Here is a 15,953-nt window from a genome sequence, read left to right as displayed (position 1 = left end):
TCTTAGTACCCATTGAAATAGAACGCTTCACTTGTTCCATTATTACCTTTTGAGATGGAAAGCATCACTTGTTCCATTGATTACAACATTTGACAATTTCCCTCAGTTGTTAACAGCTTGTGTTTTTTAACTTCAAATTCAATTTTATAAATTTGACACCTAAGGTTATAGGTCTGAAAGATGAATCCTTTTGAGATATCGCATTTACATTATTTGAATCCTATGGTAAATATATACAAATTGTTGCATTTAATTTGTAAACATGTAGCTTATGCACTTTTGATTTATTCTTTTAATATGTATTTTTAAAGTTTTGCTCTTTTAAGTCTAAGAAGCACTGCCATGGACCTTGTGGTCCAATGGAACCAAGTTGCTCCCTTATATGGGAGGTTGTGGGTTTGAACCTCAGTGGAAGCGATATTAGCTCTCTGTGCTTCATTAGGTTGAAAAAGCGCATTGTATTAGAGTCAATTCTTGTCATATTTTCTGTTCTTTTCTCTTTACAGGTTTTATGAGGGGGTGATTTCTTCTTTTAACCCTAAGACGGAAAAGCACAAGGTACATAAGCCCAACGGGCAGATATTTCTGTATTTTATGTGTTGCATATAATTGCCCTTGGGATATACTATTTTCTATCTTCAAAAATAGGATTTTCCAAGATAAAGGGCAAATGCTCTTCCCTAACAATTTGCTTTTCTAGGATAGTGATATTTAGGCTGAGTTTGACGCATCTTCACTACTCATGCTCCATTATGTTGGCAATTATAAACCAACTCCCATTATTCTAATTTCTGCCCAATCCATTTCGAGATATTTCTCCTGTATTTGTTTGTCAATAACACACTAATCTTTTTACTTAGAGGCCAAATGTTGTACTACACAAAGCCAAGCCCAGGAGAGCAGATTTTAAGTAGAGGGCATAGCCTTCTTGTACCTAGATTAACAAGAGCTAGGGAAAAGCCCCAAAGGTCTATAATTATAGTTTAAAGCCTTAAAGCACATTAAAAATGTGGTGGAATCATGTCTTTGTTTCCTCTATTTCAAGAGAGCAATCAGAGCATGCATTGATTCTTCATCACATTCATGGAAAGATTTTAAACATCTGTATCATGATGTATTGGCTTAATCTCGTATCTTCCTTAAATTTTAATGTGCTAAGTTGCTTTCTGTTACTGTACTGTTGTAGGTCATATACACTGATGATGATGTAGAAATCTTGAATCTCAGATGTGAGCGCTGGGAATTGCTTGAAAAGGTTCCAGTCAAAGAAGTGAGTTAAGTTCCTACGTTGTACATTATCTAGTTAGCAAGCTATGATTTGTTGAAGAGGTTCCAGTCATAGAAGTGAGTTAAATTCCCACATTGTATATTATCTAGTTAGCAAGCTATGATTTTATTGGTTAGCCAACTGCCTCTTTGTAACATAACATGGATGCAATTTACAGGGGCGTGTAACTGACTGACTTTGCTTCCTGATGGAGTAAAGAGGAAGAGGAAGGGAGATGAGGACGGCGTCGTTTTACTTTTAAAAAAAAAAAATCATTTTCAATTGTCGTTAGTAACTAACATATGTTCATAATTTTATAATTTCACATTCTGAATGTATAGTTATGAAGTTATGAATGTGTAGTTATGCAATTCTGAATGTATAGTTATGAAGTTATGGATGTGTAGTTATGAAATTCTGAATTTATAGTTATGAAGTTAATGGATGTGTAGTTATGCAATTCTGAATGTATAGTTATGAAGTTATGAATATGTAGTTATGCAATTCTGAATTTATATTTATGAAGTTATGGATGTGTAATAAAAAAAAGGGAAAAGGGTCAAATAGGCCCTCAAACTATTGCTCAAAATTCAATTAGCCCTTCAACTTTTTTAAGAGGCAATTATACCCCTGAACTATGTATTTTGATGCAATGAAGCCCAAATACAGGTAAATGACATGTTATCCCAGGTCATTACAAATCCGGTGACATTCCGACATATTTTCAGGCAAAAAAATGACCGGCGACGTCGCTGGTCACGAAGACCCCTCCCGGAGAAGGCCACCCGCCGGAGAAGGCAACCCAAATCTCGGTTGCCTTCTCCGGTTGAGAAGGCCACCACAGTGGTGGCCTTCTCGCCGGAGAAGGCACCCAGATTTGGGTTGCCGGAGAAGGCCACCACTGTGGTGGCCTTCTCCGGCGCGTGGCCTTCTCCGGGAGGGGTCTCCGTGAACAGCGACCGGTCGGCGGTCACTTTTTTACCTGAAAATATGCCAGAATGTCGCCGGATTTGTAATGACCTGGGATAGCAGGTCATTACCTGTATTTGGGCTTCATTGCATCAAAATACATTGTTTAGGGGTGTAATTGCATCTTTAAAAAGTTGGAGGGCCTAATTGACTTTTGAGCAATAGTTTGAGGGTCTATTTGACCCTTTTCCCTAAAAAAATGATTGGTGGAGTTAAATGGTGTCACTAACGGCACCGTTACTCCACAATAGTGAAACGACGTCGTTTGCAACCGTGTGCACCATGCGTGCACAGCATAACAATTTTTTTGTGAACCCAAAGGTGAGGATTTTTTTTCTGGCAATTGTGCGTGAACTGTCTCCCAACGAAGGATCTCCTCAAGGCAAGGAGAGTCAACTGTGATGTGATGAACTAGCTGCAATTGCAGAATGAACAAACCTATTTCAATGCATGGCTCATCAAGGCCATCTCCAACGCCCTTCTCCTCAAAATACAAAAAACAAAAATACAAATCCGCTCTTTGGCAATTGATTCTTCAGAGCGCGACTTAAAAGCACATATGGAATTTGTTTGGTATGGAATGGAATTAATCACACAAAGAGCATAAGAATCCAGACAGGATTACAAACACAGCATTGTACAACCGCGCATAAATGAGCATATAAATCGATCATTCTCTGTCAACTCCAATTCAGCATTTCTTTATCATCAGGTATTTTCTAATTCATATCATATAGCGTATAATTTTGATATTTTCACCAAGTCAGTTTCCTTGGAAGCATACACACTATAGTATAATGTTCTGCTATATTGTACATTTGTACTCTTTAATGAGTCTATAGAATTGACCCTTAACTTTTTATTAAGCTTCAACCATACCAATGTTGTATTAAGATACATGGTAGACATCATGTCTCAGCTCATAGAAGAAAGAGATGAAGTCTCACTAGATTTTCAAGTGTCCATTCTTGATAGCCTCAGAAAGAGAACTCTGGTAATAATCACTATGCAAATATTGATGCTATCTCCAAACATTGTTTTCAATTATTTGATTAACTAGGTATGTTTTTATCTAGGCTACTGCACCTTGTTCAACGCTATTGGGAAAAGAAGTCTTGGAAAAGTGTGCTGCCAAACTGAAGCCTTGTCTTTTAGAATTAATGACAAATATGAACATGAATTTGGATGATTATTGCAAAGTACTTGGCTCAATATTGCATGAAGTTCCTGAGGGATAAAACACGGTATCTATGTGTTTGTGTATTTTTCAAAACTTGCTGACTTCCTCCTGTGGCGTTTCCTTTGAAGATGTTTATAGATTAAGATAATGTGGGCGTATTCAGCATGCATATGCTTGACCATGGATAGAATGAGCAGTTGGAAGTTGTAGAAGTTAGGTGAAGGGAGTAGACATTAAGAAAGACATACTATTGCAAGAAGTTATGACTGATGTAGCATTAATGAGAATGAAATAGAGAAACAGAATCCATATAACTGAACTTAACTAGGTTAGGATTGGTTGAGTTTAGTTGAGTTGATGTTCTCAAGCTTCAAAACGCTGTTATCTATTATCTGCTGTCAGCTGAAGGTTTGGTAGTAAATAGATGCAATAATTTTAAAATCATAGAAGCATTTGTCCTTAAAGAAGTCTTTAATACTCTGTCTAGATTTGAGCAGTGTGCATAACTCTTGGGCATCTGCTTGTTTTATGTTGTCACTTGCCATTATACATTGAGATATGATGAATATTCTTCTTTGTCTGTGTGTTTGTGGGAGGGGGTTTCCTTCTAATGGATAACAGTCTAATTTTTCATGAATGATCAGGTGGAAAATGCTGGTTCTGTACCATCTGTAGTAGGACCATCTGCGCTTCAACTTCCTCAGGTACCACTACTGGATGCCACTCCAACAACAATAACCTGAAACCTGATGGATTGTGATTCTATTTGTTCAGTTTGCTAAGCATTTCAACTTCAGTTTGCAATTGGTTTGCATGTCTTTATTGAATTCTATTAAAACTTAAAATTTTGAAAATTTGAGTTAGCATATCTTCTTTCTTTCTTTCTTTCTTTTTTTAAAAAAATAAATTCTGTCCAAGTTTCCTTCTATCTCTTTCTCTTCTATCTCTCAAAGTGAGGGGGACTCCTTGTGCACAGTAAGCAAAGGTCTAGCCTCTATGTTCAGCTGAGTTACCATAATTTACATCCTTCCAGATGCTCTGTCGGGCCAGGTTGTGGGGTCTTTGGGGTTGGGGATCAATCTTTTGGGAAGAATAATTACCGTATTAGTGGTATAGGATATCTTACTGGTAAATCCTTTCCTCAATTAATGTACCCCAAGAAAATAAAAAATTAGAAACTTAGTATCATATTCTCCTTCACGCAACCAGTGCATCCCTAGACATATGTTGAACTTGGGGTATCTCAGCAGTAAATCCTATCCACCATAAGTGTACCCAAAAACACTGCATAAAAGGTTAATACTACATTATTGCACTTTCCAACTAGTGTGTTGATTTTGAGGGGGATTGAAAAGCCTAGTGGGTGTGACTAAACAGAAGAAAAATATGTGAGAAAACAAAGAAAGAGAGAATATATGATTATGCTAATAATAATAGATTGTCTCTTTGCGTTTCTTGAACTATGGGAACATTGGGTTAAACTACGCACTCCTATTTGGAATAGGAAATCAAGCCCACTCCTAATAGTAATAGGACTAAGGTTTCCTATTATTCAACACTCCCCTCAAGCTGGAACATCTAGAAGTTCCATGCTTGAATTAAAACAAACACTTCACCTAACTCAAAATTACAGATGAAGATTAAATTCGGCTAGAGGATAATAGTGCTATAGTGCTATACACAAAAACTACACAACCCTTGGAATGAAGATGAAAGATTCAAGGATGGATTCGAACATGAACAACATCAAGATAACACAGTGACACAAACACTCTAAAACAAATGTCAAAAAACCTTCATCAAGAGTAGTAAAGGTGAAATGGAACAGGAACAACAAATGGGTGCATATGAATTATGATCCATAGCAATGAAGATAGCCAAAGCGATAAAAGAGAAGCCCATGAAGATAGCCAAAGCGATAAAAGAGAAGCCCATAGCGATGAAAGAACAAAACATGGATGGTTGTTGATGGCAATACTCCCCTAGTCCCCCTTTCTTGAAACTTGAGGGGAGTGTTGGAAATAGTCAGCCATATTTACTCTACTCTAGGAAGTTGTAGCCTTGAGAAGAGGAGTAGTTTTTAGCATTTATTATGCCCTTTCAAAAGCTTTCTTTATGCCTATATATATGGTTGTAATATGGAGAACCAAGAATATGAAACATGAAATAAAATATCATTTCTACCTCTTCCCTTTACTGTTTTAAACAGTGATCATTTCTTATGTCCAATAGAGCAGAATACTTTAAAATGAGGCAAGTACAATTTCTTATGTAGTTTATTGAATATAGTTTTTTTATTTTCAAAATGTTATAATAATATTATTATTATAATGTTAAACCAATTCAATGAAGGCATATAGGCAATAAGCATTAGTGGGTACGTGTGTGTTAAAGGTGGAAATGTTGCAATACATGCGCAGTACATGGAGTATGGATGAAGGCATGATTGCATTAGTCCTAATGTTTAACTTAAGTAGTTAATTATTATTTAGTATAAATAGATTGTTATTCTTCATTCATTATTCATCAATCAAGTGAAGAAACATTTATTCATTCCTCTCTCTCTTCTCTCAATTATATATATATATATATATATATATATATATATATATATATATATATATATATATATATATATATATATATATATATAATATTTATTTATATATATAATATAGATATATTATATTTAATATATCTAACATTTGGTATCAAAGCCAGTCAATCTTTCAACCCCGAGATATTTTCTGTAGTGAAATATGGCTGCAAATTTCAATATTGTATGGACGGGTCCCAAATTGGACGTGAAACTCGATTACAATTATTGGCAAATTATGATGTCCACACATTTGCAAGCTCAAAATCTTTGGAGCTTTGTTGATCACGGTCTACCCGAAGGAGCTGATGCAGGCACTATACGGCGAGATAAATTGGCCTTGGGTCAGATTCACCAAGGTGTTCATTATTCCATTTTTGGGAAATTAGCTCGTGCTCAAACAGCAAAACAAGCTTGGGACATCTTAAATGTGTCACACAAAGGAGTTGATCAGGCACAGAAGTCTAAGTTGCAGTCGTTGAGAAGGTTGTACGATAATTGTGAGACGACCTCTACAGAAACAGTAGATGCGTATTTCACTCGTCTTATTGATATGGTGAATAAGATGAGGTTATACGGAGATACAATTGAAGATGGTGCAGTGGTTGAGAAAGTTCTTCGAACTATGCCGATGAAGTATGACCATGTGGTGGCTTCGATCACAGAGTCACACAAAACCGAGCTCTTATCAATTGCAGAGCTGAAATGTATGGTAGAAAGTCATATTGACAGGATTGCGTCAAAATCGGAACCACTAGCAGAAGAAGCTTTGAAGAGCCAAGTCACCCTTAATGTGACTGGCACTAATCAAAGAGGTGGAGGATCTGGTAGAAGTCGTGGAAGAAGAAGAGGAGGTTCTAGTGGAAGAGGTCATGGTAACTTCAACCAAGGAGGAGGACGTGGTAACTCCAACCAAGGAAGAGGTGGAGGTAATACCAAAGAATGTAAATTTCCATTTCATTGCTACAATTGTGGCAAGTATGGACACAAGATTGCAGATTGTTGGTATAATGAGGACAATCGTGGAAATCAAGCAAACATTGCTGAAAACACTGTTGAAAAGTCTGGTGAGAGTTCTGAAACTTTACTTTTAGCCAGCAATAATTTTTCTGCAGATAAAAACATATGGTTCTTGGATACTGGGTGTAGTAACCATATGTGTGGGAATAAAGAATTGTTTTCTGAACTGAAGTGACATTTGGCAATAAGTCAAAAGTGCCAATTTTGGGAAAAGGTAAAATCTCTATTCAGTTGAAGGATGGTACTCACAATTTTATATCCGATGTGTTCTATGTTCCTGAACTACACCAAAATTTGTTGAGTATGGGTCAGTTGTCAGAAAAAGGATATAAGATACATATTGCTCAGGGGTGTTGTACCATTGAAGATGCTAAAGGAGTTTTGATTGCAAAGGTAAATATGTCCCAAAATCAACTATTTCCTTTGAAAATTAAGCATACTCTCCTTGCTTGCTTTAATTCTGAAGTTTGTGATGATAATTGGTTATGGCATATGCGATTTGGGCATTTCCATTTCTCTGGATTAAACTATCTTGCGAGAAAGGAACTTGTTTCTGATTTACCTGTTGTGGATGTCTCTGATCGTATCTGTGAGATTTGTGTGATTGGGAAGAAGCATAGAGATCCCTTTCCCGTGGGCAAGGCAAGGAGAGCTACAAAACAGTTGGAGGTTATTCACTCAGACCTATGTTCGTTGGAGGTTCCCTCACATGGAGGTTGTAAGTACTTTATTACTTTCATTGATGATTTCAGTAGGAAAACATGGGTTTACTTTCTGAAGCAAAAGTCTGAAACATGTGATATTTTCAAACAATTTAAGACTTTTATTGAAAAGCAAAGTGGTTATGAAGTTAAAACAGAGAGAAGAGATCTCTATTTTCAGAATATAATATTCTGATACCAATTTATAAAATTCAATTTATTGGTATAAAAAACATAAGCTTGGTTAAAATGTTAAATTGACTCTGAGAATTGTAAATGGGGCACAAATGGGATGGAGAGTAATTCTTTTTGGATTATTAATAGAAAGAAAAAAAAATTGTCTGAAGCCACACATTTTGGAAATGAGAATTCATTAACGCTTCATTTCTCTAATGTATCTTTTGGAAGACTTTACTATATTTGTCCTACCAAAATCCGTATATAGAGAATTCAGCTTTTAACCCTTTCTTTTTACACTTCTGCTCAATTTCCTGAAATCCTTCTATATGAAGTCTTTACGGAGGCAATCACGTTGGTGACAGGTGATAGGGAGAATGTCTGATGCATTTCATAGGAGATAAGAAGTAAAACTTTTCATCTAAATCCAGCTTCCTTTATGACTTTGGAAGAACTTGGCATTTATCAAGTGAAGAAACTTTTCACTGGAAATATAATTTTTTTTTTCCACAAGTCATGTTTATGAAATGCAGGTTTCTTACATTTCTAAGATGTGACTTCTTGTAATTTTCTTATCAACTACAAATGTTAAATACTCCATAATATTATTATTTTGCTACTGAAAATTGCATAATACATAATTAGTCTTCATTAAAACTTTGCTTATTTTTGACATTTTGTATAAAGTAAATAAAATATTTATAATTTGTGAACTTCCCAGTATAGCCATTTCATGGATATTTTGCATCTAAGTATGGCATTTTACCCTATTTGTTTTATATGTCATTACTGTCATTTGGACAAAATAACCAAATGTATACACTTATGGATTTTATTCATATTCAGGATTCGGAAAAGCTTCATACTATTAAAGATTACAGAAAAGAGTTGGTAAGGGCTAAAGTCAGAGTTTTGGTGGCCCCTGGATAAAAGGCAAGTACTTAAGATGGGTAAATGTAATGACTGTCTTAGTACCCATTGAAATAGAAAGCTTCACTTGTTCCATTAGTACCTATTGAAATGGAAAGCATCACTTATTCCATTGATTACAACATTTGACAATTTCCATCAGTTGTTATCAGCTTGTGTTTTTGAACTTCAAATGCAATTTTATAAATTTGACACTTAAGGTTATAGGTCTCAAAGATGAATCCTTTTGAGATATCACATTTACATTATTTTAATCCTATGGTAAATATACAAATTGTTGCATTTAGTTTGTAAACATGTAGCTTATGCACTTTAAGATGTACTATTTAAGTTGTCTTGTAAATTGTGCAAGCGATTCTTGTTATATTTTCTGTTCTTTTCTCTTTACAGGTTTTATGAGGGAGTGATTTCTTCTTTTGACCCTAACACGAAAAAGCACAAGGTGCATAAGCCCAACGTGCAGATATTTCAATAGTTTATGTGTTGCATAAAATTCCCTCTATTGCCCCATGAATATCTTACTTTCTATCTTCTAAAATAGGATTTTCCAAGATGAAGGGCAAGGGTCATTCCTTAACAATTTGCTTTTCAAGGATACTGATATTTACGCTTACTTTGACCCATTTTGACTACTCTCATGCTCCATTATGTTGGCAATTATAAACCCAGTGTCTAAGGGAGTTTTGGGTCTCAACTCTCAAGCAAATCTAATGTTTTCTTCTTTTCCTTTTTCAACTATTATACTTTGTCCATTTATCCTTATGTTGTCTTGCCCGTGACGGGAAAACATAACATCTTGCATCTGTGAAATTATGAATTTATCTGCACCCGTTCTACCCTATAATAATACAAAAATGGAGGTATTTAATACTTTATTTGTTCAAAACTTAGGCCAGGTTGCAAACAATTTCAGTATTTATTTATTATTTCTTTCTACGTGAGCATTCTAACATATATCATATGTGTGCATCTATGTTGAAAAAGTATTGTCTTTTGGTGCTCAGGTCATTTTCCCTCAGGTTATAGCATCGCTTGAAAAGTTATATTACATTGATAGTAACTGCTATAGTAAGGCTCTGAGAGTTCTTGAAGCCGTTGCGAAGTACAGGTTGTGTGTGATGCTATTGGATTTTGACTATGCGTTAGCTGTTAACGTTTTCCAACTGTTTCTCAAAATCATCAGGTATCTCTCCACAGGAAATCTTTAACTATAATATATATATTGCATAATAAGTGTTTGTTCTTATTGTTGTTTCAATGTTGGTCATATTAGCTCCTAGTATGGGTTATGTATGCCCATAAGCTTTTATGTAATATGGCATATTGTTGTCCAACTATAGTTTTCTTCAAATTTTTGTCCTGTTTGGTAAATAACAGTTTGCTGTTAGCTGATTGGGTTAATTAGAGGATATAACTAGTTGATAACATCAGCTGATTGTAGGGAAGTGTTTAGTAAATTAGATGTTAGCTAATAGCTATTTGGTATAATTTCTTTGCTCAAAAAGTTAATTGAAAAAACTGTTTTGAGCAACTTTTTGAATTTTAGCATTTTGGAGTTGATTTTTTAACCAAGCCAAACAATTAATAGTGGCCAAATAAGCCAAAATTGGCTGATAGGCCAATATTTTATCAAACATGGCCTTTATACTGTTCTTTCAAAACACTTATTATTAATTGTAGTTAACTTTTCTGATTCTAGAGTAGTAGTTACCCAGTCGTTCATATTATATACTCCGTAGCATATAATTTTGATGTTTTCACCAAGTTAGTTTCCTTCTTTGGATGCTTACAAACTAATATAATATTCTGCTACATTGTACATTTGTACGCTTTAATGAGTCTAGAATTGACCCTTCATTTTTGGTCAAGCCTCAAGCATACCAATGTTGTATTAAGATACATGGTAGACATCATGTCTCAGCTCATAGAAGAAAGAGATGAGGTCTCAATAGATTTTAAAGTGTCCATTCTTGATAGCCTAACCTGAAAATGTAGTGAGACTTCATCTCTTTCTTTTATGAGCTGACACATGATGTCTACAATGTATCTTAATACAACATTTGTATGTTTGGGGCCTGATCAAAAGTAAATGGTTAATTCTATTGACTCATTAAAGAGTACAAATTTACACTTGGTAAAAATATCAAAAGATCACCAAAATTATGTGCTAATGTGCTATATAAACAAGTATATGAAAACTATATGTTTAGCACACTTGCCTCGTGAACAACTAGAAAAAATTGTATAGCAACCACTCTAGATTACATCAGAAAATTTAACTATAAGTAATAAGTGTTTTGAATGATCAGTATAAAATGTGAAGAAAATCATAATTGGACAACAATGTGCCATATTACATAAAAGCTTATGTGCATATATAACCCTTACCAAGAGCTAATATGGCCAACATTGAAACAACAATAAAAACAAACACTTATTTTGCAATATATATATATATATATATATATATATATATATATATATATATATATATATATATATATATATATATATATATATATATATATATGTATATATATATATAGTAGTATTATTATTATTATATTTAAAAAAATTTGGGAACATGGATGGGTATCCCCACTCTCGTCTCCGTCTCCCACGGGAAATTGAAAACATTCTCAATCCACACTTCCGTTCAAAAATTGTTTCAATCGCCGTCCTCGTGGGGGCAAGGATTGGGATCCCCATTGAGGACGGCAGAATTGAAATCCCTAATCTGGAGAGCTCTTAGGAACATCTTGTGTACTACTGTTAATCTAAGGAGGCGAAGGGTAGAGATTCCATCAGAATGTCCTTTATGTTGAGTAGGGGAGGAAGACACAATGCATGCTTAGCTTTGTGTGAATGTTCATATGCTTAGCGTGTTTGTGCGCTTTCTTCCTTAGCTGTGCCAGTTGTTTCTGGGGAAGCTTTTTCACAGTGGTTCAGAAACATTAGCGATGAAGGAGGTGCTAGGATGATCAATGTTCGAGTTGAAACGGATTTCTTGATTTTTTTTTTCTAATCTAGTAGACTCTAAAGAGGACCGTATGTACATTGGTTCCATTGCCTATGATTGTCATAGTCTTATTAGTAACATAGTTGGTTGTAATGTTCGTTTTATTCATACGAGCGTCAACCATGTTGCTCACACTCTTGCTAAGGTCGGGGGTGCCTGGTTGACTCACTCAGGTTGGAAGGTTGTTTCACCTAATTTCGTTCTTTTTTTTTTTTCTCCCAATTTGCAAAAATACCCAAAATCGTCCTCGACTATAGTGGTTTTTCTCAATTTCGTCCTAAACGACTTTGGTGACCTAATATCGTCCCAGACTTTTGTGTTTCGCTCAATTTCGTCCTCCATTTGTTATTCCGTCAAATTGGTGTTAAATAAAGGGACAATTCAGTAATGTCAATATTGATCTCTCTTTACTTTCAACTTGTGAAGTGCGAAATTTCTCTTTCTTGTACGAATTACACCCAGAATTACTCCCAGACCTGCAAATCAAATTTTATATTCGCAGTTTTAGGAGTAATTCTGTGAGTAATTCGTAAAAAAAAAAAAAAAAAAAAGGATTTCGCAGTTCACATGTCTATGAGTAAAGAGATGCCAATATTAAAATTACTTAATTGTCTATTTATTTAACACCAAATGGACAGAATAACAAATGATGGACTAAATTGAGCAAAAGCTCAAAAGTCTGGGACTAAATTGCGCGAAACACAAAAGTCTGGGACGATATTAGGTCACCAAAGTCGTTTAAAACGAAATTAAGAAAAACCACTATAGTCAATGACGATTTTGGGTATTAACTCAATAAATTTATAGGTATATATAAATTCACTACTATTAGTTTCATTTTTATGTACCTACTGTATTATTTTTACATACACACAATATTATTTTTATGTATCTAGGTCTGCCATGCAAGGTGAATATTAGTCCACGATATAATTTGAATTAATTTGGTCTAATTCACTTTTTCGTGGACTAGTCTAAACGGATTAAGACTCAATTCAATTAGTTTTTAATATTACGTTATAGCGAAAATGATTATTTTAGTCTCTTAATTGTAATATAATGGACAACTCAGTTCCATAATTATATTTGTAGTGCCATTTAATTATTGAATTGTCTATTTGGAGGCCCTTGTACACCAATCGTTATGCTATGGACGCGTGTCCAGCATGCATTGTGGACACGATAACGGTGCTGTTAGTGGCACCGTTATCTTCCACTATTTTTTTTTTAAAAAAAAAAAAATTCAGACCGCTTTGTTATAGGAGTATATGTTTATAATTTTATTACTATATGTTCATAATTGTAAGTTCATAATATCAGAGCTCTGTGTTCATAATTACATAACTGTACATTCATAATTTCGTAACTGTACATTCATAATTCAATAATTGTAAATTCAATAATTGTAAATTCATAATTTTTGAAGCTCTATGTTCATAATTTTATCACTATATGTTCATAATTGTAAGTTCATAATGTCAGAGCTCTGTGTTCATAATTCCATAACTGTACATTCATAATTCCATAACAGTATATTCATAATTCCATAACTGTACATTCATAATTCCATAACTGTACATTCATAATTCCACAAACGAATAACGGCGAGACAAAATCAACTTTTTTTTACTGAAATGCCGCATTTTCTCTTAAAACGATGTTATTTTGGACTCGTGTCCACAATGCATTGTGAACACGAGTCTACAACATAATTTGCGCTTGTACACATGATTGAGCTTCTTTTTTTTTTTTTTTGATAAATTTACCAATTAGACTTGCTACAAATTTCCTCAACACAATTTCCATTTCTTTTATTTATTTTTTTTTTCCAATTTCATGTTTTAACATGTCATTCTCATTCTCCTTTTTATCAAGAATCTTCACTAACGCTCGGATTATCTTCACAACACACATAAACATTTATATCAATCCACCTAAACATCCCACAACACTCTTTCATTAACAAATACAAAATTTGGAGAAATTTGTATTAACCACTTCTCAAAATTTTGAATAATGCAAAATATAAGGTAACAGAAGTACTCACATTAGATAAAATAAACACTTGCTTTTTGTGGAAATGCTTGGAAACATTTACCTAAAATGACATAATTTTAAGACATCCTAATTGATAGTTGCACATCCTTACATCTATACTGAAATTCTTAATACTTTTCAAAAGACATACAATTTGAAACTTGTGACATCTTTTAATCAATTAAACTTCGAACATATACTTGTAACTTTCCTGAAAGATGAATGTTTGAATTTTCAGAATAAAAATTACCTCAATAATGGTAGATAAAGGAATACAATATATGACTTTGTAACATTTATAAGATAGTTATTATATTTTGGAGAAGATAGTTATTATATTATTTCACAAATAATTTAACATGGAGAAAATGCTTTTTATATCTCATAAATTCTTTCATAATATGACTTACAATTGATGGGTAGAGAAAAAAATAAGTGTGTGATACCACTTCATTTTGAGACGTGAAACGTGAAACACTTTATTGGAAGGAGAAAAGTTTGAATGTGAATATACACAACTCTTAATTTTTCCCACCCTTAATGTTAATGACAATCTGAGATCTATGATACGCATCACTATGGAGATTGGAGAGATATGAAATTCTATAAATTATCTCGGCTTACCATCACTTGTAGTAGAATGAAACAAAAAGGATATTTTGGGACTCCTTAAGAATAAAGTTCTCAGCAGAATCAGCAGCTGGAATCACAAATTCTTATCAAGAGCCAGAAAATAAGTTCTTATACAAAGTTTGATACAAGTTGGGGTGGGCACTTCGGTTCGGTTTATCCGAACCGATCCGAATTGAACTAGTAATAGAAAATCGAATGGTTCGGGATTTTGTAACCCGAATGATTTAGTACCAAACCGAACCGAAACCGAATGGTTTGGCAAAAACCGAACCGAACGCTATATAATTTTTTTTAATAAATAATAATAATAATAAATTAATAATGATAATAGTAATAATAACAAATTAATAATAATAATAATAATAATAATAATAATAATAATAAAAGAAGTAAATCCAAGTTCCTTGATGCTTGCTCCGCCGTTCAGTTCTCATTCTTACTGGTATCGAACCTTAAATTTTTTATTTGATTTCTTTATAGCTTGTTTTCTACATTGCACTTTTGTTTTTTGTCGCAATTGTTCTTTACCTCACAATTATATCTAACTTGAGTTATATTTACAATATTCAGTATTTTCCTTAGTTTCATGTTTTTCTATAAATTTAATGTGCTTTACAGTCATTCTAATTTTGATTTCCAGTGCATTATAATTATTTTCTAGTACTGGAATATATTTTGAGTGCACTAGCAATGACAGATTGTGTCCAACAATTAACTATATAGTAATTGACACTTGTTCTTTTAATATCAACTATACAGATAGATGATTATTCATCATATCAATAAAAATATTCCAACTGAATATTTTTATTTGATGTTTCATGTTTGTACTCTTTAAACATTAGATTTGAAGTTTGAACTACGTGATTCATGTTTGTAATGTTTGAACTTTGAACTTTGGATTCTAATTTCTAAGTATGTGATGTTTTGGTAATTAGATTGCTATTAGTATGTGATGTTAGTATTTACTATTTAGTAGTATGTTTAAACTTTGAATTATTATTGTATTATATAACGTTTATATTTTAGATGTGGATTATGTGAATAGGAATTGTTTGGTAGTATGTTTGGAAAATTATGAAATGTTGAAATTTGATGATCGTAATTCTCGTAAAGTCTTAAACCGAACCGAAGTCCGAACCGAAACCAAACCGATTGAAACCGAACTGAAGCCGAACTGAACTATAATGTTAAACTGAATGGTTCAACTTTTCTAAAATCGAAAAACCGAAACCGAAACAAAAAAAAAAAAAAAAAAAAAAAAAACAAACAGAAGACCAAGTGCCTAGCCCTAGATACAAGCACTACCTTCCTATGCTATGAGTGTATTTCAAATACCAAAGGAAAATGTGAGAGAGATTGAATGTGCTATGAATGCTTTGTGGTGGGGAGCAAATATTGCAACCGTAACGATATTCAATGGA

General features: G+C 33.7%; 1 protein-coding gene across 1 annotated transcript in view; it reads left to right on the top strand.

Annotated features, from left to right (window-relative positions):
• The window catches only part of LOC109164750, an 86,318-nt gene that overhangs the window by 7,037 nt on the left and 63,328 nt on the right, over nucleotides 1-15,953 (top strand). The window contains exon 7 of the mRNA XM_019313299.1: nucleotides 507-558. Coding sequence (XP_019168844.1) covers nucleotides 507-558 — 52 coding nt within the window. The remainder of the gene's footprint in view (nucleotides 1-506; nucleotides 559-15,953) is intronic.

This window comes from Ipomoea nil, unplaced genomic scaffold (assembly GCF_001879475.1).
Source record: "Ipomoea nil cultivar Tokyo-kokei standard unplaced genomic scaffold, Asagao_1.1 scaffold3069, whole genome shotgun sequence".
Taxonomy (NCBI): Eukaryota; Viridiplantae; Streptophyta; class Magnoliopsida; order Solanales; family Convolvulaceae; genus Ipomoea; species Ipomoea nil.
This window is presented reverse-complemented; position numbering and strand designations above follow the sequence as displayed.